The sequence below is a fragment of the Manis javanica genome, chromosome 3 (genome assembly GCF_040802235.1).
Source record: "Manis javanica isolate MJ-LG chromosome 3, MJ_LKY, whole genome shotgun sequence".
Taxonomy (NCBI): domain Eukaryota; kingdom Metazoa; phylum Chordata; class Mammalia; order Pholidota; family Manidae; genus Manis; species Manis javanica.
In genome coordinates this window covers 52,107,493-52,135,143 of record NC_133158.1, presented here as the reverse complement: position 1 = coordinate 52,135,143, position 27,651 = coordinate 52,107,493, and the positions used below count along the sequence as shown (strand labels likewise).

The 27,651-nt window shown below is 35.6% G+C and overlaps 1 protein-coding gene across 2 annotated transcripts in view; it reads right to left on the bottom strand.

The window, feature by feature from the left end:
• SCAF4 (SR-related CTD associated factor 4) overlaps positions 1 to 27,651 on the bottom strand; it is a 59,343-nt gene that overhangs the window by 15,475 nt on the left and 16,217 nt on the right. For both annotated transcript variants that reach the window (XM_017662667.3, XM_017662665.3), the window contains exons 2-16: positions 25,193 to 25,276; positions 24,255 to 24,299; positions 22,777 to 22,938; positions 21,476 to 21,611; positions 21,208 to 21,347; positions 19,846 to 20,022; positions 15,602 to 15,780; positions 15,153 to 15,261; positions 13,714 to 13,878; positions 13,108 to 13,193; positions 12,250 to 12,440; positions 11,363 to 11,463; positions 10,821 to 10,934; positions 10,109 to 10,265; positions 1,416 to 1,573 (exon numbers count right to left, since the gene is read on the bottom strand). In XM_017662667.3, the coding sequence (XP_017518156.1) occupies positions 1,416 to 1,573; positions 10,109 to 10,265; positions 10,821 to 10,934; positions 11,363 to 11,463; positions 12,250 to 12,440; positions 13,108 to 13,193; positions 13,714 to 13,878; positions 15,153 to 15,261; positions 15,602 to 15,780; positions 19,846 to 20,022; positions 21,208 to 21,347; positions 21,476 to 21,611; positions 22,777 to 22,938; positions 24,255 to 24,299; positions 25,193 to 25,276 (2,004 nt within the window). The remainder of the gene's footprint in view (positions 1 to 1,415; positions 1,574 to 10,108; positions 10,266 to 10,820; positions 10,935 to 11,362; positions 11,464 to 12,249; positions 12,441 to 13,107; positions 13,194 to 13,713; positions 13,879 to 15,152; positions 15,262 to 15,601; positions 15,781 to 19,845; positions 20,023 to 21,207; positions 21,348 to 21,475; positions 21,612 to 22,776; positions 22,939 to 24,254; positions 24,300 to 25,192; positions 25,277 to 27,651) is intronic.

The window sequence follows — 27,651 nt, the reverse complement described above, 5'->3', positions numbered from 1 at the left end:
AGCCTCACATAATCCCCATAATTATGGGAATTAAAGAGTTACTATACATTAAGAGCTACCACTTGGCACTTTTTAACACCCCAGAAATGTTAGCTACTGCTAAGCAGTATGATCAGTTTTAACAGATCAGTTAGGTTTCCTTAAATGAGTACTGAACCTGCTTTGAATGGGCATATCCATCTGAAGAGTACGCCAACTTGAGGAGTCCATCTATATAACATATCACAGCTAAGTATGTATCAAAAGCATGTAATTTTCACCTTACACTGAGAAAATCAAGAGGCTAGGCAATCCATTCTTGTCATAGCTCTGGTATTATCTGATTCAGATTTAATGTGAGAAACCAAAGAAGTAAGGTATTGAAAGATAAGAAAAATCTGGTAGATCACACATAAAACTGTGGGTCAAGTTAAAAGGTTTTTCATTAATAGACCTCATATTTTATAACAAGAAACATGTTGAGTATTTAACATAACATACATTCTTTCATTTAACCCTCAGAACTCTGACCTAGGAAGAACAGCGAGCCGAAGCCAGGAAAGGGAATTTGCACATTTATAGGAAATTAAACCTTAGAAGTTCAGCAACTTGCTCAAAGTCACAATGCTGAGTATAAACAATGGAGTTAGGATTCAAACTCTGTTCTGCCAGAAGCCAGATCCTCACTCCTGAAGTAATACATTGGCTAACCAGACAACAAAGGTGTAAGAAGGTGTAAGAATATATCTTCATACAGGGACAGTAGCACAGTATGGAGAATACAGTCAATGATTCTGTAACACCTAAATATATTGATAGACAGTAACCCCACTACAGGGGTGAGGATTTAGTAATATGGGTAACTGTTGAACCACTGTATTGTGTATTTGAAACCAACGTTAAGATTGTATAAGAACATAAGATTGTAAAAAAAAAAAAAAAAAAGAATATATTGTCATGTTGAATGGTACTCAATTTACTAAACAGCTCTCAATCATTCATTTAAAAAAAAGGTCCTGACAGTAGCACCAAAACTGAAGATTTATATGAAAATGAAAGCTCTTTCCCTCAAAATACCTACTTGATGGGTATAAATCCATGTTCCCTCTGAACACAGTCACTGAATAAAGATCCAATAACAAAATAAGAATAGGAAACCTTAATATGTTTGCATCTCAAGTCTGAAACACTGCAAGGTAAGTCAGTTAATGATGTAGACATAAGTAAGGCAGTATCAATTTATCATAGTTTCATTAAAATTGATGAAAAAAATCTGATTTTATAAATAGGTCTGACATACCAAAATATAAAAAGTTAATATGCACATTTACATATTCCTGTCTTTGACTATGAATCTAGACATACATCTACAATAAGACTTAGAAAGGTATCTTTCAGATACTTCCAAGTTTAAATAATGCCCCAAATATTCTTACCTGCGGAGGTGGCACTGTGATAGGTGCGGGAACAGGAATTGGAGGGACAGGCACAGGGAGAGGTTTAGGTATGGGTGATACTGGTTCTGTGTGTGAGGTTTCTGCCCCTCCATTTTGAGCAACTTCATTGTCATGCTTTTTGGGAATTCCTTTCCAGTCTATGAGTTAAAGAAATTTAACAGTAAAACTTTATCCTATTTTCAGTTTTCAACTTTGAATCTACAAATGGATTTTATTTATTTTTTTACTTTGGTATCATTAATCTACAATTACATGAGGAACCTTATGTTTACTAGGCTCTCCCCTTCACCAAGTCCCCCCCACAAACCCCATTACAGTCATTGTCCATCAGTATAGTAAGATGCTGAAGAATCACTACTTGTCTTCTCTTTATTGCACAGCCCTCCCCATGCCCCAGCCCCAACATTATACATGCTAATCGTAATGCCCCCTTTCTTTTTCCCCGCTCTTATCCCTCCCTTCCCACCCATCCTCCTCAGTCCCTTTCCCTTTGGTAACTGTTAGTCCATTATTCGGTTCTGTGATTCTGCTGCTGTTTTGTCCCTTCAGTTTTTTTCTTTGTTCTTATACTCCACATATGAGTGAAATCATTTGGTACTTGTCTTTCCCTGCCTCGCTTATTTCACTGAGCATAATAACTTCTAGCTTCATCCATGGTGTTGCAAATGGTAGGATTTGTTTTCTTCTTATGACTGAATAATACTCCATTGTGTATATGTGCTACATCTTCTTTATCCATTCATCTACTGACGGACACTTAGGTTGCTTCCATTTCTTGGCTACTGTAAACAGTGCTGTGATAAACATAGGGGTGCATCTGTCTTTTTTAAACTGGGCTGCTGCATTCTTAGGGTAAATTCCAAGAAGTGGAATTCCTGGGTCAAATAGTATTTCTATTTTGAGCTCCTTGAGGAACCTCCATATTGCTTTCCACAATGGTTGAACTGATTTGCATTCCCACCAGCAGTGTAGGGGGGTTCCCCTTTCTCCACATCCTCGCCAACATTTGTTGTTGTTTCTCTTTTGGATAGTGGCGATCCTTACTGGTGTGAGGTGATATCACATTGTGGTTTTAATTTGCATTTCTCTGATGATTAGCAATGTGGAGCATCTTTTCATGTGTCTGTTGGCCATCTGAATTTCTTCTTTAGAGAAATGTCTGTTCAGCTCCTCTGCCCATTTTTTAATTGGATTGTTTGCTTTCTGTTTGTTGAGGTGCGTGAGCTCTTTATATATTTTGGATGTCAACCCTTTATCAATCTGTCATTTATGATTATATTCTCCCATACTGTAGGATGCCTTTTTGTTCTATTGATGGTGTCCTTTGTTGTACAGAAACTTTTCAGCTTAATATAGTCCCACTTGTTCATTTTTGCTTTTGTTTCCCTTGCCTGGGGAGATATGTTCATGAAGAAGTCACTCATGTTTATGTCCAAGAGATTTATGCCTATGTTTTTTTCTAAGAGTTTTATGGTTTCATGACTTACATTCAGGTCTTTCATCCATTTCAAATTCACTTTTGTGTATGGGGTTAGACAATGATCCAGTTTCATTCTCTTTCATGTAGCTGTCCAGTTTTGCCAGCACCAACTGTTGAAGAGACTGTCGTTTCCCCATTGTATGTCCATGGCTCCTTTATCATATATTAACTGACCATATATATTTGAGTTAATGTCTAGAGTCTCTATTCTGTTCCACTGGTCTGTGGCTCTGTTCTTGTGCGAGTACCAAATTGTCTTGACTACTGTGGCTTTGTAGTAGAGGTTGAAGTTAGGGAGTGAGATCCCCCCTCACTTTATTCTTCCTTCTCAGGGTTGCATTGGCTATTTGGGGCCTTTTGTGTTTCCATATGAATTTTTCAACTATTTGAGTTCGTTGAAGAATGCTATTGTTAAACTGATAGGGATTCCATCGAATCTGTAGATTGCTTGGGGCAGGAGGGGCATTTTGACAATATTAATTCTTCCTAGCCAAGAGCATGGGATGAGTTCCCATTTGTTAGTGTCCTCTTTAATTTCTCTTAAGAGTGTCCTGTAGTTTTCAGGGTATAGGTCTTTCACTTCCTTGGATAGGTTGAATCCTAGGTATTTTATACTTCTTGATGCAATTGTGAACAGAATTGTTTTCCTGATTTCTCTTTCTATTTGTTCAACATTAGTGTATAGGAGTGCAACAGATTTCTGTGTATTAATTTTGTATCCTGCAACATTGCTGAATTCACATATTAGATCTAGTAGTTTTGGAATGGATTCTTTAGGGTTTTTATGTACAATATCATGTCATCTGCAAACAGGGACAGTTAAACTTCTTTACCAATCTGCATGCCTTTTATTTCTTTGTGTTGTCTGACTACTGTGGCAAGGACCTCCAGGACTATTTTGAATAAAAGTGGAGAGAGTGGGCATCCTTGTCTTGTTCCTAATCTTAAAGGAACGGTTTTCAGCTTCTCGCTGTTAAATATGATGTTGGCTGTGGGTTTGTCATATATGGCCTTTATTATGTTGAGGTACTTGCCCTCTATACCCATTTTGTTGACATTTTTTTATCATGAATGGATGTTGAATTTTGTCAAATGCTTTTTCAGCGTCTATGGAGATGATCATGTGGTTTTTGTCCTTCTTTTTGTTTATGTGGTAGATGATGTTGATGGATTTTCAAATGTTGTACCATCCTTGCATCCCTGGGATGAATCCCACTTGGTCATGGTGTATGATCCTCTTGATGTATTTTTGAATTAGGTTTGCTAATATTATGTTGAGTATTTTCGGACCTATGTTCATCAGGGATATTGGTCTGTAATTTTCTTTTTGGTAGGGTCTTTGCCTGGTTTTGGTATTAGGGTGATGCTGGCTTCATAGGATGAGTTTGGGAGTATTCCCTCCTCTTCTATTTTTTGGAAGACTTTAAGGAAAATGGGTATTATGTCTTTTCAGCATGTCTGCTAAAATTCCGTGGTAAATCCATCTGGCCAGGGGGTTTAACTCTTGGGTAGTGTTTTGATAATCCCTTCAATTTCGTTGCTGGTAATTGGTCTGTTTCTGTTTCTTCCTTGGTCAGTCTTGGAAGGTTGTATTGTTCTAGAAAGTTGTCCATTTCTTCTAGGTTTTCCAGCTTGTTAGCATATAGGTTTTCATAGTATTCTCTAATAATCCTTTGTATTTCTGTGGGGTCTGTCGTGATTTTTCCTTTCTCGTTTCTGATTCTGTTGATGTGTGTTGATTCTCTTAATAAGTCTGGCTAGAGGCTCATCTATTTTGTTTATTTTCTCAAAGAACCAGCTCTTGGTTTCATTGATTTTTTCTATTGTTTTATTCTTCTCAATTTTATTTATTTCTTCTCTGATCTTTATTATGTCCCTCCGTCTGCTGACTTTTGGCATCATTTGTTCTTCTTTTTCCAGTTTCGATAATTGTGATGTTAGACTATTCATTTGGGATTGTTCTTCCTTCTTTAAATATGCCTGGAGTGCTATATACTTTCCTCTTAGAACTGCTTTGGGTGCATCCCACAGAAGTTGGGGCTTTGTGTTGTTTTTATTTGTTTCCATATATTGCTTGCTCCCTATTTTAATTTGTTCGTTGATCCATTGATAATTTAGGAGCATGTTGTTAAGCCTTCATTTGTTTGTGAGCCTTTTTGCTTTCTTTGTACAATTTATTTCTAGTTTTATGCCTTTGTGGTCTGAGAAGTTGTTTGGAAGAATTTCAATCTTTTTGAATTTACTGAGGCTCTTTTTGTGCCCCAGTATGTGGTCTATTCTGGAGAATGTTCCATGTGCACTTGAAAAGGATGTGTATCCTGCTGCTTCTGGGTGTAGAGTTCTGTAGATGTCTATTAGGTCCATCTGCTCTAGTGTGTTGTCCAGTGCCTCTGTGTCCTTACTTATTTTCTGTCTGGTGGATCTGTCCTTTGGAGTGAGTGAATGGTGTGTTGAGGTCTCCTAAAATGAATGCATTGCATTCTATTTCCTTCTTTAATTCTGTTAGTATTTATTTCACATATGTTGGTGCTCCTGTGTTGGGTGCATAGATATTTAAAATGGTTATATCCTCTTGTTGTACTGACCCCTTTATCATTATGTAATGTCCTCCTTTATCTCTTGTTACTTCTTTGCTTTTAAGTCTATTTTGTCTGAAAGAAGTACTGCAACACCTGCTTTTTTCTCCCTATTGTTTGCATGAAATATCTTTTTCCATCCCTTGACTTTTAGTCTGTGCATGTCTTTGTTTGAGGTGAGTCTCTTGTAAGCAGCCTATAGATGGTTCTCGTTTTTTTTTTTTTGAGGGCATCTCTCATATTTATTGATCAAATGGTTGTTAACAACAATAAAATTCTGTATAGGGGACTCAATGCACAGTCATTAATCAACCCCAAGCTTGTATCTCAACAGTCTCCAATCTTCTGAAGCATAACAAACAAGTTCTTACATGGTGAACAAGTTCTTACATAGTGAATAAATTCTTACATGGTGAACAGTGCACGGGCAGTCATATCACAGAAACTTTTGGTTTTGATCATGAATCATGAACTATAAACAATCAAGTCAGATATGATTATTCATTTGATTTTAATACTTGATTTATATGTGAATCCCACATTTCTCCCTTATTTATTTTTTTAATAAAATGCTGAAGTGGTAGGTAGATGCAAGATAAAGGTAGAAAACATAGTTTAGTGCTGTAAGAGGGCAAATGTAGATGATCAGGTGTGTGCCTATGGACTAAGTATTAATCCAAGCTAGACAAAGACAACAAAACATCCACGGATGCAGAAGATTTCTCTCAAAGCAGGGGGGGTGAGGTTCTAAGCCTCCCCTCAGTTGGTCCCCAATTTCTCACCTGATGGCCCCCCTGCGACTGTGCCTGTCTTAGGTTGTTCCTCCCTTGAGGAATCTTACCCATCTCTGGCTAACCAGTTATCTTCCAGGACCATACAGGGAAATGTAAAGTTGGTAAGTGAGAGAGAAATAAGATTCTTTGCAAACGTTAGCTTTTTACTTCTTTGCAGATTTATGCCCTGTGGCTTCTATGCCCAGCATTTGTCTTGAGGTATCTTTACCACTTGGAGGAATTATGATACTCAGTAAATTCGATATGAGGCACGAATTCTATTTAAGGGTTGTAATTAGGAAGGAAGAAGAAAAGCTATAGAAGTAGCAGACGGAAGAAAACATGGGAAGATTGATTATTTCTTTGACACATCTTCTTGTAGAGTACCTTAAGCATGTATAGGTTTTAAACTACTAATTAAATTGCGCACACACATTAACCTAATAGGAATACAGTTATATAAGCAAAGCAGACCTATAATTACCAGCCATCTCCAGTGAAACCAAGAAAACCAGTTAGGCACCCTAGGCATCTGTGAAAATTTATCTATGATATGATGGATATTGCCCAACTGAACTTGAACAGTCTGAGAGAAATCAGACAAATTAAAACAACCCATTCCCGGGAACTGTTCACATCCCATATATTCTTTTAACAGTAGATAGTCTGTAGTTGTAAGATTTTGGAGCTCTACAACTTGCACTTCTCCTAATTCTTGGTTGAGTTCCAACAGTGTAGATCCAGTCAAATTTGTTGTTTTACTGTATGCACAGGTCAGCTTAGATATCTCCTTCTTCATTCCAATGGCAAGTCCAGGAACCGGTGGGATGACTGCAGCTACAACTGCAGCAGTGCCAGGATCTTTGTTGAAGTTTTTTGATGTTCATCTTCTGGAATGACTCTTCCAGAGGATGTTTATGTTGGAAGTTCTTCAGATCGTATCTTAATTCATTTTCTGTGTAGCCAAATTAGGTTTTGATCCTCTGTATAAACACAAACAAACCCTTTGCCCACACTTTGATATGACCTTTATACCATTGTGAAGAACCTACTGGAGATCACCACACAGGAACTGCTTGTTTTTGTTTTTTTTTTAAAAGAAGGGAATATTATCAGAAAAATGTAGTTCCATAGCTTATCATCTGACACCCTTTGAAAGATCCATTAATTGTTGATTTTCAGTTAGTTTTATCCTATCAGGGAGTAATACCCCTTTTCTTTCTCTTTTTTTTTATCATTAATCTACAATTACATGAAGAATATTATGTTTACTAGGCTCTCCCCTCTACCAAGTCCCCCCAACAAACCCCATTACAGTCACTGTCCATCAGCATAGCAAAATGTTGTGTTATCACTACTTGTCTTCTGTGTTGCCCAGCCCTCCCCTTTCTCCCACCCCCCACATTATGCATGCTAATCATAATACCCCCTTTCTTCTCCCCCCCTTATCCCTCCCTACCCACCGATGGGTCTTGCTTTTTTATCCATTCTATCACTTTGTGTGTTTTGATTGGTGCATTCACTTCATTTACATTTAGGGTGATTATTGAAAGATATGTACTTACTGCCATTGCAGGCTTTAGATTCATGGTTACCAAAGGTTCAAGGTTAGCTTCTTTACTATCTTAGCATCTCACTTAGCTTGCTTATTGAGCTATTATAAACACAGTCTGATGATTGTTTATTTCTCTCCCTTCTTATTCCTCCTCCTCCATTCTTTATATGTTAGGTGTTTCATTTTCTGCTCTTTTGTGTTTCCTTTGACTGCTTTTGTGGGTAGTTGATTTTATTTTTTGTCTTTAGTTAGTATTTGGTTGGTGTGCTTTCTTTGCTGTGATTTTATTTTCTCTGGTGACATCTATTTAGCCTTAGGAGTGCTTCCATCTAAAGCAGTTTCTCTAGAATACCCTATGGAGGTGGTTTGTGGAAGACAAATTCCCTCAACTTTTGCTTGTCTGGGAATTGTATAATCCCTCCTTCATATTTAAATGATAATCGTGCTGGATACAGTATTCTTGGTTCAAGACCCTTCTGTTTCATTGCATTAAATATATCATGCCATTCTCTTCTGGCCTGTAAGGTTTCTGTTGAGAAGTTTGATGCTAGTGTGATGGGTTTTCCTTTGTTGGTGACCTCTGTCCTTGTCCTTGATCTTTGCCATTTTAATTACTAAGTGTCGTGTTGTTGTCCTCCTTGGGTCCTGTCTGTTGGGAGTTCTGTGTGCTTCCGTGATCTGAGTGACTATTTCCTCCCCCAGTTTGGGGACGTTTTCAGCAATTATTTCTTCAAATACACTTTCTATCCCTTTTTCTCTCTCTTCTTCTTCTGGTACCCCTATAATGCGGATATTGTTCCGTTTGGATTGGTCACACAGTTCTTTTAATATTCTTTCATTCCTGGAGATACTTTTATCTCTCTCTGCGTCAGCTTCTCTGTGTTCCTGTTCTCTGATTTCTATTTCATTAATGGCCTCTTGCATCTCGCCCATTCTCCTTTTAAGTCCTTCCAGAGATTGTTTTATTTCTGTATTCTCCCTCCCAACTTTTTCTGTTAGCTCTTGCATTTTTCTCTGCAGCTCCATCAGCATGGTTATGACCTTTATTTTGAATTCTTTTTCAGGAAAATTGGTTAAATCTATCTCCCCAGGTTCCCTCTCAGGGGATGTCTGGGTTATTTTTGTCTGTATCAAATTCTTCTGCCTTTTCATGGTGATAGAGGTAGTCATGCACAGTTGGCGGGTTTGTTAGCTGGTAGAAGAAAGTCCCTTCCTGCTTGCTCATCTCCTTCCTCTTACGTGGAAAATGGCGACCCCTAGCGGCTTGTGCTCGGCAGCTGCGCCCTAGCGGGGTCTCTGAGTCTGGCGCAGGCCACTGTGGGGTAGGCTGTGTACGGCTGCTGTGGGTGTGGCCTGTCTCAGGCTGCTGCTCCACTATGGTGGGGCTGCGCTGTGAGAGGGAACGGACAGGAGGCTGTTCATCGCCGTGAGGGATCTCAGAGCTGCGCTTCCACCCAGGGGATTAGGGTGCCTGGAATTCCCCAGGATTCCCAGCTGCTGGGCTGAGTGTGTTGGGATGCTTCTGTCCAGTTGTGAGGCTCCTGTCCCTTTAAGACTTTCAAAAGGCACTCGATTTTCTTTCGTCCGAAAGGCACCGGCTGTGGGGACTCGCTCGCAGGTTTTACTGTTCCATTTCCCTAGTATCCAGCACACCACACACTGTGTGTCTATGCTCCCGGTGCGGATGACTAGGGCTGGGTATTTAGCAGTCCTGGGCTCCCACTCCCTCCCCGCTCTACTTTGCTTGCCATCCTGTGCTCCTTCTTTTTCCGCTATCTATAAATGTCCAGGTCATACCCATACACACTGCCATTTTTTCCCACTATCAATCTGATATTTTTAATATTCATGCCCACAAGTAACTGTACTACTCATTGTGTAAACATTTATTTTTGATTGCCTGTCTGAATATTCATTTTCAAAGAAATCACTATAGAGCACCAGATTATAACAAATATTAACAATGCTCGGTTTAAGGCTCATCTGACCTGTTGGGCTTCCACAACAAAAAACTGTACTTAGGATCTACTCAATACTGTATTAATAATTGGCCTCACAATCAGCAATTGTATCACTTGTGTCTGAAATCTATCTCACTAAATGTTTTGCTTAGGACAAAGACCACATATGTTTTATTCACCATTGGTTACTTAGTTGATAATGGAGATGGCCTGTAGTGGGTGCTTGAAAAATCTACACACTCACTTCCTACTGCAAAAAATAAATATTTTTCATATGCACTATCAAGCAAATAGATGAATTTTAAAAGAAATTAAATACTGCTTTACCTGGATTAAGTGTATCACTGTCCAACATTCCTCCTTCACAAAAACTCTCCAGTTCTTCGGGCTTGACTTTGTCCCACGGAATATAAGTAACACCCAGTTCCACATCCCAATACTGCTTATAATCTGCCTTTATTCCTTTGTTCAGGGCCCAGGCAATCTATTTCACCATTAGTTAAAATACAAAAAGAAAGGAAGGGAAAAGAGTATCACAAATTTTGAGAGTTAATTGTTCCCTACCATTCTAATCCACTCAGACTTGGGCACCAAGAGAGTCACCTGGCCTAGCTATCCCTGGATCTCACACAAAGCTTTATTTGGCAGTAGGAAATGGGTTGACCTTTTATTCCACTCTATCCTAGTTAACACTGACTCTGGTTCTTTAAGGAAGAATAACTATGTACCTCTCTTTGGTATAAGATGATATGGCAATCTTTGAAAATGAAACGTGTAAAATTCAAAACAAAATATTTTACATGACAAATTTATAAAACACAATTAAATACCTTGTTGAATCTATCTACATTTAAACAAAACAGAAACAAACTCTATCATGAACCTAACATTTAAAATTATGTATTAACTTTGGGGAGATAACCTCTTTAAAAAAGGTGCCTATGAAATACCCCAGTGTCCAAAATTAGTTTTTAAAAAGTCATGTAATATTACTTATTATATTTTTTAAATAAATGAATTATAAGGTATAAAACTGTACCTTTATGGATTTCTGGTTCACTTTATAGTTTCCTCGGCTCAGTTTCTGCAGGGCACGATAAGCATCTTGCCTATGAACCATAACAATATAGGCACAACCTCTGGGAGGAATCATCTGCTCCAAAACATTTTAATATTATCAAATATGATGACAATAAAATCAAAGAGCAGAAAGAACTAATACTAAGAAACTAGTTCCAACAATCCCAACCAGCAGCCTGTGTTGTACAATCTGAGGTTAAAGTGACTTGTTGCAAAAACTGTCAATTCCAGGTTGATCTCAACTCAATTATTAATGAACCTACAAATTTCCAAGCTTTGTTATGCAGAGACTTTTCTAGAAAAAGGTTTAAATTAAACCTGGTTATCCAAGAAATGTGGTTAAATGCAGAAAATGCTAAATACAGAATCAGAGCACCTAAATTCTAGCCACATCTTCTATAAAGCTGGGCAAATCTTAACTCAGATTTTAAGCACTTAATTTCATAAAATCACATTAATCACACCTGTCCACTGTCATTAAGTAATTCAATAAACACTCACATTGATTGATTCAATTGGACCAAACTCTTCTAAGAGACTGGCAACATCCTGTTGAGTTGTCCTTTTGTCCAGCTGTCCCACCCAGAGTGTAGTGCTACAAACTTAAAAATACACACATTTGATAATGAGGAGCAAATATGCATGAATTACATTATGATAACACAAATTTAAGGAGCAAATTCCACATACACTTAAACAATTCTAGAAAAAAATTTAAGTACTTCCAGAAATGGAACCAGAATAGTGAATACACATAGGAACTAGAAAAAAACTGGCCTTTTTGTGGATAGACCTAAAGATTTCTTCTATGAAAACTGGGGTCAGAGTAGTAGTAACTTGCCCAAGTTATGCTTTGCTGAATGAACAGAAGACTTGATCCCAACTTTCTTGATCTAGAATCAATTCAGTGCTTTTGTTCACTATATGTTGCTGTCCCCTTCCAATTGTTATGTATTTATAGTTTTTCTTTTATGTGGTGTCCTAGGTAATAATCTTTACAGAGTCAGAAGTTTTACATATGCCTTATAGATTAAAATTTCAGTAATAACCATGGACATATCAAGAACATCTCTTTAAAAGTAAGGAGGGTTATTAGTTATTTTTTTGGAAAAAAACCTTTCCACTGTATATAGGAGCACTAATTAATGACCTAATATTTCATATGTTAGATTCAATACATGTTATTACTTTATTACTCATCAATTTTTGGTTCATTCCTTATTGCTGCTTTATAGCTAGCTTACCTTACAAAAGCAATCCAAGGGTATATACATCAAAGCACAAACAAGTAACACATAAGGAAGAATTTTGCTAACAGCAATAAAACATTTTAAACCCATGACATGAAAAAAATAATGAAGGAAGCTTGAATGCAAAGGTTAATTTACCACTTGCAGTTTCTGGTTTGATCTGAGGAAGGCCTTTTTGTCGGCGTTCTCTTTCTTTTTCTCGATCCCGTCTTTCTTGGGATCGAGATCTAGGAGAATGTCGGCGCCTATCTCTGGACCGAGATCGAGAACGTCGATGACGAGATCTTCGAGATCTAGAACCAGATCGAGATCGCCTCCTTTTTGGTGACCTAACATTTTCATGAGGAGGGAGTTTGGATGGCATATGGAGAAAAAATAGAAAATGTAAGTATGTGTTAGCTTGAAAACGAAAAAAATAGAACTAGGTAATTTAACATTTGGATATGTAAAAATTTAATAGCTAGGAATGGATTTTAAAGATTTTTAATATGTTACAGGTTAGAAAGCATGCATATATTTTAAATGAAGCAAGCAAGGTTGCTAGCTTAGGAAACTATCTCCTCTGTGATACTTCTGGTACTATACTAAATTACATCCTTGTAGTGTTAAGAAACGAATTGTCATCCCTGAGATATACTGCTCTACTGTTATCTATCTTCTCAAAGTCTTCTTTCCTATAGCAATTAAAAATCATAATCTCATGATAGTATTTATTACCTTTCCACTTTTATTGGCTGACAAACTTGTAAAGGAACTTGAATACATAATTCCATGTATATATGTAGGCATTAGAGTAACTCAAAGGTAAAACAATGTAGGTAAAATGACTGACCTTAGTTTTTTTTAAATTAATACTTCTCTTGCCCTACTTTGACATACAGACATGCAAATATATCGTGTTAATTAACATTGAGTATCTGAAAACAATCCAACCTGATTTTAATCTCTTTGTCTCCTAAAACATATAGAATTAGGAAAACATTTTCTATAAGTTACCTGGATGCAGACCTAGATCTTGACTTCCTGTTATCAGACATATGCCGTTTAACCTCTGGAATACAGGGCTGTTCTACCTCCATTTCCTTTAAAAAATTAAAAACAATGAATTGTTAAATGAGAAAAATGGAAATTATAAGGAAAGGTAAGAGGACAAAAATCTAAAACAGATTAAATTACCATCTCTTGCCCTAAAATAGTTTTCTTCTGGTTACTTGAGACCAAATTACTAGGTTCAATAATGACTGACAATCTGTGGGGAAAATTTTTTATATGGTTTATAAGATTAGAAGAAATACTTCTCTATACCTAGAAATTACTTTTGTATAAAGTTACATACTGTTTCAATAAATTATCAGCTAAAGGGATAAAGCACGGTGTGACTAAGCATTCTATACGTCATTTCAATCTTCAAAGAACTCTATGGAAACTGGTAGTATTATAATTTCTGTTTTTTAGATGAAACAGGGCACAGAGAGGGTTAATGTGTCCAAAATTATAGTCTTCATTCATATTAAAAAATGAAGATAACAAGCCAATAGGCAGGAAATCTGCATTCAAGTCAAGGCAACCAAGATAACCAACAATTTGAGGATGGAGTTTTACCTGATGTGCCTTCTGTGTAAGTGGTTCACTCTGTGCCTGAAAAGAAGCTTGGAAAGGCTGCTGCACAGGTGGAACTGGAGGAATCACAGACTGAGCCATGGGAGGAAATGCAGGTGTAGGAAGAAGGCCAAATCCTGGCATCTGTCCATTAGGAGGCAGTGGGACCTTTCATTTTTAAAGAAAGTATATGAGACTTTAATGGCTATCAAAAATTAGAAAAGCTCTTACTTACCTTACATAACTAAGTCATCTTCCATAAATTTTGACCAAGGAAAAACTACAAGAACATGTAACAGTTAAGTAACAATTTCCACAGGTAAAATCTTTACCCTAAGAACTGTTAGCTAGATATATAGGTTAAAAATCCTATTAACTCACTTTAAAATTATGAATACACAGGTTTGGTTAACTACATTTGTATGAGGAACAATGTTAAAGACTGAAATTAAAGTCACAAGAACTCTACTGCAAATTCAACTTCAAAGGCACTTAAGCTTTTTGGGAGGAAGAGTGACTACAAGCATTAACTTTTAGGTTCACTGTTTAAAAATTTAAAAAACTCTAGGGGAGCTTCAAGTAACATGCCTGCTTTTAAGGTTTCAGGTATCATAAAATAATGAGAATAAACCACATCATAACATCTCCCTCCATGTGCCATTCGAATGTCAATACAATTAGAAGTGTAATTTTAACATCACAAATAATTATTCTTTCTAAGTTATGAACGTTCAGCAACTATTAAACATATGGAAACAAATTGACTGGTTTTCTTCATTAACAGGCTTATACTTTTCAAAGTTCATTCATCAACAAGTCATTAGAATCACAATATCAATTTCAAGTGGTTGTGTAGAATCACCGCACAATTGAAAGCAACAGATTCTCTAGCCTGACTGTAGCATTGGATCCCTGCCCCCACTAATTTAGATGTGTACTCAAAGTGAGGAAACTCTTGTAATAAGAGGATCTGCTAAAATAAAGCCAATGAAAAAAATAACTATCTAACCTTCTGCAATTCTCCAATGTGCTTTTCTCCATTTGCAGATTTCGAACTATGTATTCCTGAATATTGAGAGATGAAAGCCCTCTAATGCATCTTATCACATAACATTTACCATTAACAAAAAAGACAGAAAAGGAAAAAGGCACGCTTTTTGAAAGAGCTGTATAGCTAAATAGAACAGAACCATAATCTCTCTCTAAACTATTGAACAAAAATACCTGTTAATAAATTATAAGTATGTCATATTTAACATGCTTGTTTTATTTACAGTGAAAAGCAACTCAAATCAGTTACACGATCAACAGCTTTTATTGCAGCTGTAGGACTGCTTAGCCAATCATACAGTTAATAATAGCAGTCTGTGCACTGAAACCCATGTTCTGTTGAAGAGATCTTTATAGTTATTAAAATTCTACTGCAAGAAAAATTCCTGTACCTGATGGTGCACTGGATCCTGCTGTACTGCCATCATTCGAGGTTGAAACTGATCCATGCTTTGATGTTGAGTATATGCTGGTTGCTGCATGCCATCTCCAAGAAATCCACTAAAAAAACATAAGTAATATCCATTCAAAAACACCTAAGATTCTTAGCCACATTTACACTACAGAAACATCAAGAATATTGTTCCGAAGTCATTAATAATCAACATTTTACTGAGTCATGTATTTGACTATCTTAATTTATACGTTCAGCATTTCTCCCAACATAAAGGCCATTTTTTATTGTAAATCTGATAGTTTCTCCTCTCCACTCAGGAGAAATCCCCAAACATCCCAGTTTAAGAAAACAATGACTAGGAAAAATGATTGTTACTGAAGTCACTTATACTACCCCTTACAATGAGTAGCAACTACATCCACTAAGGAAGCGAAAGAAACTTACAAGGGTGTCTGTGGAGGAGACGCAGATGGAGGAGCGGCGGGCGGGGCAGCAGCTGTGGGCGCAGGGGGCACAGCAGCCACAGTGGCCACAGCAGGAGCTGAGGAGGCAGCAGCATCTTCTTTCTTTGATTCCTCTACAGCTTCTGGCTCATCATCATAATCAAATCTATCAAGTAGCTTCTAGAATAGGTAAGCCAACATCCCATTTTAAGATTTAGACTGTGATTCACTGTAGAAAAAACTTCCTAAGAACAGCAGACGTCTCCCATCATTTACTATCCCACCTGCTGTCATGTACAATCTCGTTTTCCCACATACCCCTCAGGATTTAGAGTCACAGACAAATGATTTTCACACAAATGTCATTTGGAAAAGACAATTTTTTATTCTGCTTTTCTTTCCCAATTGTGTGGAGTGTTTTCTTTCTGGCTATATGCTTCTTTTAGAGCTAATATAGTAATAAAAATATTTCACTTTTCCTAGACTTTATAAAGGCTTTTAGAATTCTGCATAAATGAAAATGGGAGTACATTTCCACTCAACTATAAAATATACAGAAAGAAAAGATTGCCTTATCTAATCACTGTAAATGCTTATAGAAAAATGTCCATATGCTTCTTGCTCAAGACTGTATCACTATGAAAAAAGAAAAAAGAGAGGAAAGGCATAGTCAGGGCCATTAAGAACTCTACTTGTGCACTAGTTTCTTTCTTAAAACTTCACAGCTCACCTCAGATTACCAGAAACTTGTCATTTAAAAAAGTGAAGAATATAGGGAATTCTCAGATCTCATGTTTAGAAGAGCCACTTAGAAATAAGATTACATTTGTTCAGAAAGGAAGCAAGGAAGGTAACACAGTGAACACTTACTACTGTTTTGGTAGACTACGTATGATACTTCATCATCACAAGAAGCCTACAAAGTAGATGGTTTCTTCTTTTCACAGACTAGGAAACTAAGGCTCAGATGATTAAGAAACATAACCAAGGTTGTACAGGCAGTGAATGGTGGACCTCAGTCTTTTTGACTTCCAAGCAATCAGTCTTGGCATTCAACAAGCCATCTTTTCTCTCAAGTTGTATCCATTCAGCTCATGGATTTCCACCCTCAAATTCCTAAACTTGTTGTTCTGTGATAGTTCAGCCTAGAAATTCTGGTTCTACTTAATAATGTGACTACAGACTTCTAAATTAGGAGGGCAAGTCCCCTTCATGGACAACATTTGTGTTTCTTTCTTTGTAATTGTAGGCCACGTGATTCGAAGTTCTTATTGTAACTGAGCGACCTAATATGACCTAGGCATCTTGCTGCTTTACACACATTAGCTTATTTAACCCTCATAGCAACAATAAAATACAGATACTAACATCACTATTTCACAGTGGTACGCTGTGAATAACTGAATATCTGTATAAATTCAACATCAAGATAAGAGTCAGTGACAGGAGCCAAAATTAAAATTCAGGACTTAATTATCTTAAAAAATAAAACTTGTGATAAAAAATCAAAACCTATGCAGTTTATCACACAGAGATATGTTTGTCAAAGTTTTGAGATTTATACTACTGCTTTGGGAAAAGATTTTAATCAAAAAATTAAGTTGAGATCTAGCAGACATTTTTGTTGCTTTTTAGGACAGAGGATTTATGATGCAGCTAAAAAAAGCAAACTGCTCTCAATCAAGCTGTTTTTTTACTAGCTTAAAATAGACCTTTCAGTCAAAGGAAAAACACAGAATTCCTTTTCTAAACTTGATATAACTGACAAACACTGACGAACCCACTTAAGATAAACAATTGAGGAATTACGGTTTAAATGAACAAAAAAAGGTTGCCACTACTATTGGTCTTATTCAACATTTTCTGGTAGTCCTAGCCACCAGTACAGCAAGAAAAGAAAAAGAAACAGGCATCGATGTTGAAGAGGATGAAAGATTTATTAGGCAGTAGTACTACCTAGAAACCTGAGAGAATCAATTAGAAGACTAAGCCTTTCATACCATGACCATTTAGAAGATAAAAATCAATAGCTTTTTCTATGTCATAATCAAATGAAAAGTATTATGAAACATTAAACATGAAAAATAACTAAATAGTTCAGAATAAATAAAATAAGAAATGTACAAGGCTTGTATGAAGAGAGATTTTAATAAACGGAGATACTGTATAAGAAGCTGTGAGTACTAAACCTCTAAGTTCTAAAATTTAGGCTGAAGTTCATTTGGAAAAGCACACCGTGATGGTTAATTTTGAATATGTCAATTTGGATAGCTTATGGTACCTAGTTTTGGTTAAATATTAATCTATGTGTTGCTGTGAAGGTATTTTAAAAATGTGATTAACACTTAAAATAGCAGACTTTGAATTAAGAAATACCCTCCATCACATAAATGTACCTCAACAAAACAGTTGAAGGCCTTAAGAATAAGCACCTAGGTTTCCCAAAGAAGGAATTCTCAAGACAGCAACACAGAAACCTTGTCCTGAAGAATTCAGACTCATAAAACTGCAACATTAACTCATATCTGAATTCCCAGCCTGCCAGTCTGCCCTACAAATTTCAAATTTGCCAGCCTCTACAACTGTGTGAGCCATCCCTTAAAAATCAATAAATCTTTCCCTCCTTCCCCTTTCCGTGTGCTGAGTGTGTAGAATTAGTTCTGTCTTTTTTCTCTGTAGAACCCTGACTGATATGTATGGCCCAAGAATAGCCAAAGGAATTCTGAACAACTGGGTGGGGAGGAAAGAAATATGCTTAGAAAAGAAAAACAGTATGTAAGATGCAAGTATTTAAATTGTTATGATGCAGAAATAAGCAAATACATTAATGGGACAGAATCGTGTTCCAGAAAAGGAAATAAAAACAAATGACAATTTGATGTATGACAAAAAGAGGGACAATTGACTATTTCCAAAGACAAAGATTTAACTATCTTGAATCACATATTCTAAAATAGGTTCCTGATGAAGAGACAACATAATGAACAAAAATACAAAATGTCTAAAAGAAAATATAAAATTAAAAAAAAATACAGGTGCGGAGAGTTTCCCTTATCATGAAACAAAACAGAAGACTAATAAACAAAACTACAGTAAATATATGTTCACATGTGCATGGAAACAGGTCTGAAAGAACATACACAAACCTGTTCAAAGCAGAAAACTGCTTCTTTTTTTTACTTCAGAACCTTCTGTATTATCTGTGTTTTTTTCCTATAAGCATGTGCTTGCTCCCTTTGTATTCAGAATTTCATCCAACCTTATGTTTATCAGTGGCCATTCAAAAGTCACTAAGATATAATGACAACCAGTATTTCCTATATGGATTCTTAACTTGGTCTATAAGCAATAAAGTTACTCTATCTTAGAATTGCTGGAAAGACTTAGAAATTTTAAGAGATGATTATAAAATAAAAGGTATCACTTAGTTCTACGATTTTCAAATTTTTCTGGGCTTTTTTGCAGTGAAAAAATGAAATGAAATTCTAATAGCCATAAACTCAGTAAATGGACAGGACATGAAACAGGTAAGAGTGGAATTGTTTGGGTTAACATTTCAACAGGAAGCTGTGACCCCTGCACCTGTAATTTGAGTAAGAGCCCCTTAAAGATGCCTAAAGCCCAAATGAGCAGTTCAAAAACATAGAAACACCACCAACCCTCATATTATACATATGGTAGCTAGGGTTTTTCAACAGCAAAAAAACAGAAAGCAACTTAAAATAGAGGAATTAAAATTAGTTAATTAGCAGGGAATGGCTAAACTGTGATGAGTCCAATAATGCAATACTCCTATAGCATTTGGTAAAAATGCAGCTCTAAATCTATTAACCTTAACAACAACAAAGATACATTAACCTTAACAACAAAGATGATTAAGATCAAAACAAGCAAGTTAAAAACTGTGTTTATATACATTATGATCAAATAAAAGCCTTCATCTACAGGAAATTAACTGAGAAGTTATACAGCAAAATATTACAGTAGTTATCTCCAAGTATGGGGTTAATGGAATGTTCTCCTGTTTACTTTCCCTTATTGTTCCTTTTTACCAAAAATTTTTACAATGAGTATACATTACATTTAAAACCAGGAAAAACAATCAATGTTTTGATGTAAAGGGGGAAAATCCCTTAAATCAAATCACAAAATGAACACTCCAAAGAGCAACTAGAGAAGGGATAAATTGCACATTCCAGGTTGAGTGATACAAGCAGTGAGGTGGGTTATGTGAGAGAAGAATACCTTGTCAAATGCAGTTTTTTGTTCAGGTGGGGGGAAAGCAGCTTTTTGTTCAGATGGTTGTGTAGGAGCTGTCTTTAACTGAGCTGTGATAGCCTGAACCTGAGCCATCATAGCGCTGTCAATGGCAGGAGACTGTGGTTTTGGAGGCTGCTGAAAAGTCTGAAGGATCTGCTGAAGCTTAAAGAATGGGAAAACTGATAAATCACATAACAAAGTATAATCATAGTATCAAAAGTTAATTTACTGAACAAATGAACAAAAAACCTTAAAGATGACTCAAAACAGCATAGGCACACAGTAAAGTGGAAAAATAATCCACCTTTTAGTAATGGCTTTGTTTTTTGTGAAGGAATATCCCTGGGATACAGTATGTGCTGCTTAAGGTTAAAAATGTATGCTAAGCCCAGTTTGAAATGGAAGCAACCTAAGTATCCATGAGTAGATGAATAGATAAAGAGGATGTGGTACATGTACACAATGGAATATTATTCAGCCATAAAAAGAAAACAAATCCTACCATTTGCAACAACATGGATGGAGCTAGAGGGTATTATGCTCAATGAAATAAGCAAGGCGGGGAAAGACAAGTACCAAATGATTTCACTCATATGTGGAGTATAAGAACAAAGGAAAAACTGAAGGAACAAAACAGCAGCAGAATCACAGAACCGAATAATGGACTAACAGTTACCAAAAGGGAAAGGGACTGGGGAGGATGGGTGGGAAGGGAGGGATAAGGGGGAGGAAAAAGAAAGAGGGCATTACGATTAGCATGTATGATGTGGGGGGAGGCACGGGGAGGGCTGTGCACCACAGAGAAGACAAGTAGTGACTCTACAGCATCTTACTACGCTGACAGACAGTGACTGTAATGGGGTTTGTGGAGGGGACTTGGTGAAGGGGGGAGCTTAGTAAACATAAGGTTCCTCATGTAATTGTAGATTAATGATACCAAAATTTTTTTTAAAAATGTATGCTGATGACCCCAATGGTAGAAAATGATGGTCTAAAAGAAAATACACTAAACTGTGAATGGTAAATATATGTTTTCTAGAAAAATGTAAAAATCATCTCCAATCCAAATAATTTTGAAATAATTTCAAAATGCTAGAATTGTGAGCCACACCAGCCACTCAGCAGTTCTGAAGTTCTCCATGTTGCTGTTTCTCAGTGGGTTGTTCCTTGCTGTTCACTTTTTCCATATTTTCTCTATTATTCTAATGCCACTACCTTCCTAGTGAAAACTTTTCTTACTGAAAAGTATATTTCTTCCCTTTGAATATGCTCATTCATTAGGAAAGGAAAGTAAGAACTGTCAATAGTACCTCACTGCAAAAATTTCATCTTTGGAAGATAATTTACCTGTTGACTTTGAGTTGTGTGAAACAGTTGGGCCACAGCAGCAAAAGTATCAGTGCTAGGCAACTGTGATAGAGTTGGTACGGAATTTGTAGTGGCCTGTGGAGGTTCAGAAGAAACTTTAACTGGAGGTGGAGGTGAACCTAAAAAAGAAAGTCATAAAGTCCAAAGAAAATTTTAACCTATAAATTTTCCTTTTTAAACCCATTAAACTTCTTTACTAAAATTAACATTTTATTCAGTTTAACATATAGCCCACAGAGAACCATACCTTCGTTATTAGTAACACTTTCTGCTACGGGGGCAGCATTACTGGTTCCTGCTGCCATGTCCAAAAGAGGTTGAATAATTTCAATCTTGAATACTCCATTTTTTTGCCAAAGGTTAAGCACTCGAACTATTTTACTCTGTTATAAGTGACAAAAAAAATGAATAACAATAGTGTTACAAACAAGAGAAAAAAAAACCCTGGGATAGTATTTCTATACTAAGTCTATTTCATTAACAGAAAAAAATCTATCAGAATTAAAATCTGGCTAAAACTACTCTAAATCAGCCTTTCTTCAGTAGTGTAATCTCCAGTAAGAAACAGAAGGAAAAAAAAAAAAAACAGAAAAGGAAAAGGAATATACCCTAGAGAATCAAAAGAAACATAGTAATAAAAAATGTAGATCAAGCTTTAATTTTATTTTACTTATGGTTCCAAAGAAACCCCATCACTTACAAAAACAGTTAGTTACCTTAGAGAAGTAAATGAAAAACAGACTTTCTTCAGAATGACTGCAACAGTTAAGTATTAAGAAACTGGCCTGTAATTCATAAATTGTTTTGTGGAGTAATGAAGGAGTAAATATGAAGGAGATCTATGGAAGACGTGTTACTATTCATGGGTATAATTCTTATCTCCTATTCAAGCAACGATCTTCTTTCCTTTTGCATGGTTTTCCCACCAGAGCATTCTTCCAAGAATATAAATACAGAATTCACAGCACTCATATTTACATGCTGTTTATTGCAAATGTCTCCATTCTTCATTATTCTGAGAGTTACTAGTGTATTTCTGCCACCTATTGGAGTCCAGTTATTATGCCTATAATGTTTTTCTACTTTTTATAGTATGTAGTGAAACTAGCTATAAAAATGGAAAATTAAATACTGTCATCTCACTGCTAATGAATACCATTTATGCTCTAGCATCTCCACATGCTAGGGAAAGCTGTCAATTATCGGTCTCTTCCCTCTGGAATAAACAACAGTCTGAGATGATCACTGCTCTTCTCCACTACAGAATTTGTCACTTAACAACAAGCAAAACTTTCCAATAATGTCTTCTTTAAAGCAAGATGGTGCTCCTTTCATATTTCAACAGTGTGACATTCCTGAAGGACTTCACAAGAAAGGTAATAAATATGAGATGGTTACTATAGAAAAAAATGGGTTTGTTTAAAGTTCAGAGATCACTATATGATCATCTTTCTAATAATATAGCAGACTTCAAATATCTAATATACAATAATTTTAAATAAAAATAAAAGTAAAAACAAGTCTTAATTTAAAAATTATTAACTATACCTTATCTTCAGATGGACAAAGATACAAATATTGGAATGTGGCTGTTATGTTTTTAGAGAATCTTGGCCCAAAAACATCTTTATCAGTTCCAAACTGATGACGAGACTGTCGAACAATTGAGTCGATTACATATAATCCTGGAACCTTGTATTCTGGTTTACACTACAAAGATAAAGATGTAAAGTCAACACAAGAACAGCAAAATCAAAATTTGACACCAATTAATCTCACCTTTATGAACTTTGTATCTATAGTGATTGTTTCTATTCAGAATTACTTAAATGTTTAGCTCTTTTACTGGCTAGCTTGTCATTTCCCACAAGCCTATAAAGAACTACACCATCCTTTTGAGACTTCAGTCCCCCAGTATTTTTTCTGATCCCTCTACCTTCCCACAAATAATTTCCCCGAATGAAGATCACTTTACCAGTCCCTAAGCACGTCCATATATGAGAGCACAATTATTAGGACAGTCTCTATTCAATTCATCCTGCTCAAAAAAATGATCTTTACTTTTTAAAATTACCAAAAAGATCATTTTAACAGATACCTACAAACATTTCTAGTGGTGCAACCTTTATGGGAGGTGATTTAGCAATAGAAGCAAAGACTTATATGATCCAACAATTCTGTACCTAGAAACTTATCCTAAAGAAAACAATGTTTTTCATAAGGTCAGCCACTACAGTGAAATGTCCAACAACAGGGAACTGGCTGAATAAATTGTGGAAACAACCATTTGATGGAATACCTTTTTGCAAATATTTATGATCAACTCAGTGGGAAAAGCAGGTTATCAATCAGCAGGTCTCCATTTTTCCTTTCATCAATGTGATACACATAATAAAAAATTAGCAGATTCAAATATAAATATTTATAATCTGGGGTGAGGGCATGCAGGTAATTTTAATTTTTTTCCATTTTACTTTTTGTATGCTGGGGCTCTAACGCCTATCTCTCAGGCAGTATTCAAAGGCTATGGATCAGATACTTTCATACACATTTATTAGTATGTACTACACAGCAGGGTGCCAGTTTGGGAGAGAAGACAAAGATGCCTAAGTTTCCATTCTCAGTCCTCTCCTGAGACAGACATGTGCTAATCACACAGTTATAAAACAACATACAACTGCAGAACTGAAAAATGGTTTAATTTCGGTGGGAGCAGGGAAAAGTTGGAAAAACTTCACAACGTGGTTTCATTTGAAATACTTTAGGAGAGTTAAATGTCAACAGGGCAGACAGGGCAGAGGAGGCACATCAGGCTCGGTGAAAAGTCATGCCCAGTAGACAAGAAACTCTGTTTAAGTGATCAATCAGTAGTATTGTTATAAATTTGTTTTGAAACAAACTCTAGCAATTAAAAGGAACCTCTAGTGACAACTTTTTCGTAGAGTGGCTTTAGAAGTAGGATACAAAAAATAATTTACAAAGTATATTATGCTGATCATAACTAAAATGAAATAATGGATAGTTACCTTTTTGATGAACTTTTCTACTATTTGAACTACATGCTTATAAAGCTGAAAAGAAGTAAAAGAAAATTATTGTACAGTTAACATATTTCCTGTAATGTAATTAGAAAATACTCAGAACCTTGAAATATGCACAATTTGAGTAATCCCCAATTCTAAATGAACCATGAGAAACATCTGAAAAAAACAACTGAAAAAAAATCTTAAATCAGAAGAATTAACTAAAACAGAAAATAACAAAAATCCCCCCAATCAGTAGTTCTTTTCTCCTCAGGTTTTTTTTAAATGAATAATCCTTAATAAGACAGTATATCAGGGAACTTTACGAGAGGGATAAGAACAACAGAACTGAAATTAAATAATGGAATTTCTAAAGTGAGTCAGCTATGTGTGATCTTGGGAAAGACAATTTTATAGTGCTTTTTTTTTGTTTTCATTTTTTTAAATAAATAATGAAGCTACTGCTTGGCTTATTTATGACAAAAATGAAATGAAATTAAATGAAGAAAAAACCTGCCATTCTACTTTTATTTGTTCAATTTTTTTAACACCCTCCTCCCCCACCCACACACGGTAACTCTGAGGTGATGGATGTGTTAATTAGCTTGCCTGGTAATCATTTCACAATGTGTATTTGTATCAAGTCACCACGTTCTTTGTATTATTAAATATATGCAATTTTTGTTTGTCAATTATACCTCAATAAAACTGGAAAAAATATAAAGGGGAAATGCTAACCACCAACACAAAAAAAAAGGAAAACAAGAAAGAAGGGGATAAAAACAGGTTTTAAAATATGATACAATGCAAACACACCATATTGTGTTATCATATACCTTCAGCACAAACTGGTCAGTGCTCTTTGATTCAGGTCTGACAAGGTAAGTCCTCACATTTAATGGTTAACGTTTTCAAATTAAGTATATTTATTTTACTTTTACCTTAATAGCTTTAATAGCAGCTTTAGTAATGAGAATCATCTTGGCTCGAGAGATAGGAGGTTTCATATCCATAAGTGAAAAGAGCTTAAAAAAAAAAAAGAAAAAACTTAAAAATTAAAAGGTAAAATTACAGATTGACTTTCAACTCTACAAAAGTATTTGCAATCTACTAACTAAAAGAATAACAAACTTTTGGAACTCAGTTTAACAATTTGACTAGTAAAGAAAAAACTAAGACCTTTCCTACATACCTGTACCACCACTTAGAAATACAATGGGAAAGGTCATATGATAAAATTAGCAAAAAAAAAGCAAAATCATTAAGAAATTTACTAAACCAGTAAAACCACTGAAGAACTAAAAAATTATCTGAATGGGAACACACCATGTTCCTGGACTGAAAGTGGCAAAAGTTACGACTCAACATTTAACATAATTTCAATTCAGACTTCACTGAGATTTTGGAGAACTTCAAATAATTCTAAGGGTCATTTGGGAAAAAAACGTATTATATCAGGCAAGGAATTAAAAATTCCATTATAAAGCTGGAATTCAGAATTTCTTAATTTAGTCATGAATAAAAATGATATTATAGTGAACACATCTTCTAACAGCAAATCCAACCACCAGGTGCTGCTGTGAGATTTAGCCACACAGACACACATGCCCTAACCTCCAAAGCTTAACCTAAGACACAATGAGAGCCCAGGGTTATAAAGACAGAATCCTGATATGAAGCAGCTTGTATCTAGGTTCTTAAATTCTTGTTTTTGTTTTGTTTTGTTTAATCATAGGCATTATACTCACCTAGGACTTCTGAAAAGGTATGCTGAAATTAAGTTTCAGGGCTTCCTAAGCTTTATCAACCTTATATGAATCATATTTCCATTTACTTCCAATTAATATTGCTATTTCAAACATGGAATCCCAAAGCCCTAGACATTTACTAGACCACTACTAAAAGACTACCCTAAAGAACAAAAGTTCTTTTCCCAGAGTAAACAGCTATACTTGGCAAAATATCCTAAAAATTCAGAGAATTTTCATAGCTTGTCATAACAGTAAGACACAATGCGAGTATAGATAACAGTAATTTTGGAAAAGGTATGGAATGCCAGATATAATCAATATAAGAACCAGATGCTCTTTTTAAGCAGAGAAAGGTAGAATTTTCCCAAAAATACTATTAAGATACAGAAAATGGGAGAAACACAGATATTAACACAGGAACTCATTTTAAAAGAAGGGATTCCACAAATATATAGTCTTGATTCTTTATTATTTTATTTATCAATAAAAATTAACCTTAAGAATAAATGCTGACAATTAGAAGAGAGTAATCTCTAGAATGAATAAACCAATGAAAAACTAAGAAACAATTAAAATATTTCAACTTAAATACAAATTCTAAAAATAACAACATTGCATAAAATATATAGTATACACTTTTAAGGATATATTTTGACTGTTATAAAATCTATTAAGACAGTTGTTTATTACTGTTTTGTTTCCTTTTCTCCATCTAAAGCAGGGAAAGGGAATGCAAAGAAGTTTACAGATCTTAAGAATAAACAGTGAGAACTATTTCTCTGGACATTAAAAACTTAGTCATATTTTAATATTCATTTTTAATTAATACCAATATTTAATCAACACTTACATTCATTTAATATCCCAAATAGCATTTCTTGATCATTTCAGCAGTAAGCAATTGTTGTGTTAAAGAAAACAGTCAACTGAGCACACTGACAGACCAGTGTACATTCTGGTGATTTAAAAAATTAAAATACAGACTATACCATATAGCAATTAAAATATAAACTATATCATAATAGCAATGTAACCATCATTCAGGCAAATATCAGCAAAAAAGAGCCTTTAAGTGCTATCATCTAAGAGACAGAGGAAGGGTGTTATTACAGTTCATGCAGAAAGGACAACTTGGGAAGAGAAGAGGGAACCAACATCTAAGTGCCTACTATGTATAAAGAAGAATTAAGTTTGGTGGTATGTTATTTTACTGAATCCTATTAACAATTAATAGATTCTGTTACATATGTTTTGAAGTAATAATATTCAAAAGGGTTATATCTGTTTTGGATGATGCCCAGGGAATGGGTCTGAAAATTTACTGATTGTAAAGCTCACAGTCCCTAATTGTATACTTAGACCCTCATAAAATACTGCTTATTGACAACATACAAGCAGATACCCTTAACTATGATGGGGAATACAGACAAAAGATCAAGCAGGCATCAGTGCATGAATATATATTGTACTGATTCAGGGAACATACTGAATTTAATTTGGGATGCCTACGGAATATCCAGGCAGAGACTGGAATAGGGATCTTCAACATGAAGAGTGGTCCAGGCTAGAAATGCAAAAGACATAGAATCAAAGCCATGAAGATGGGTGAGAAGGAACTTGTATTAAGAAGGGGGCACACAACATACATA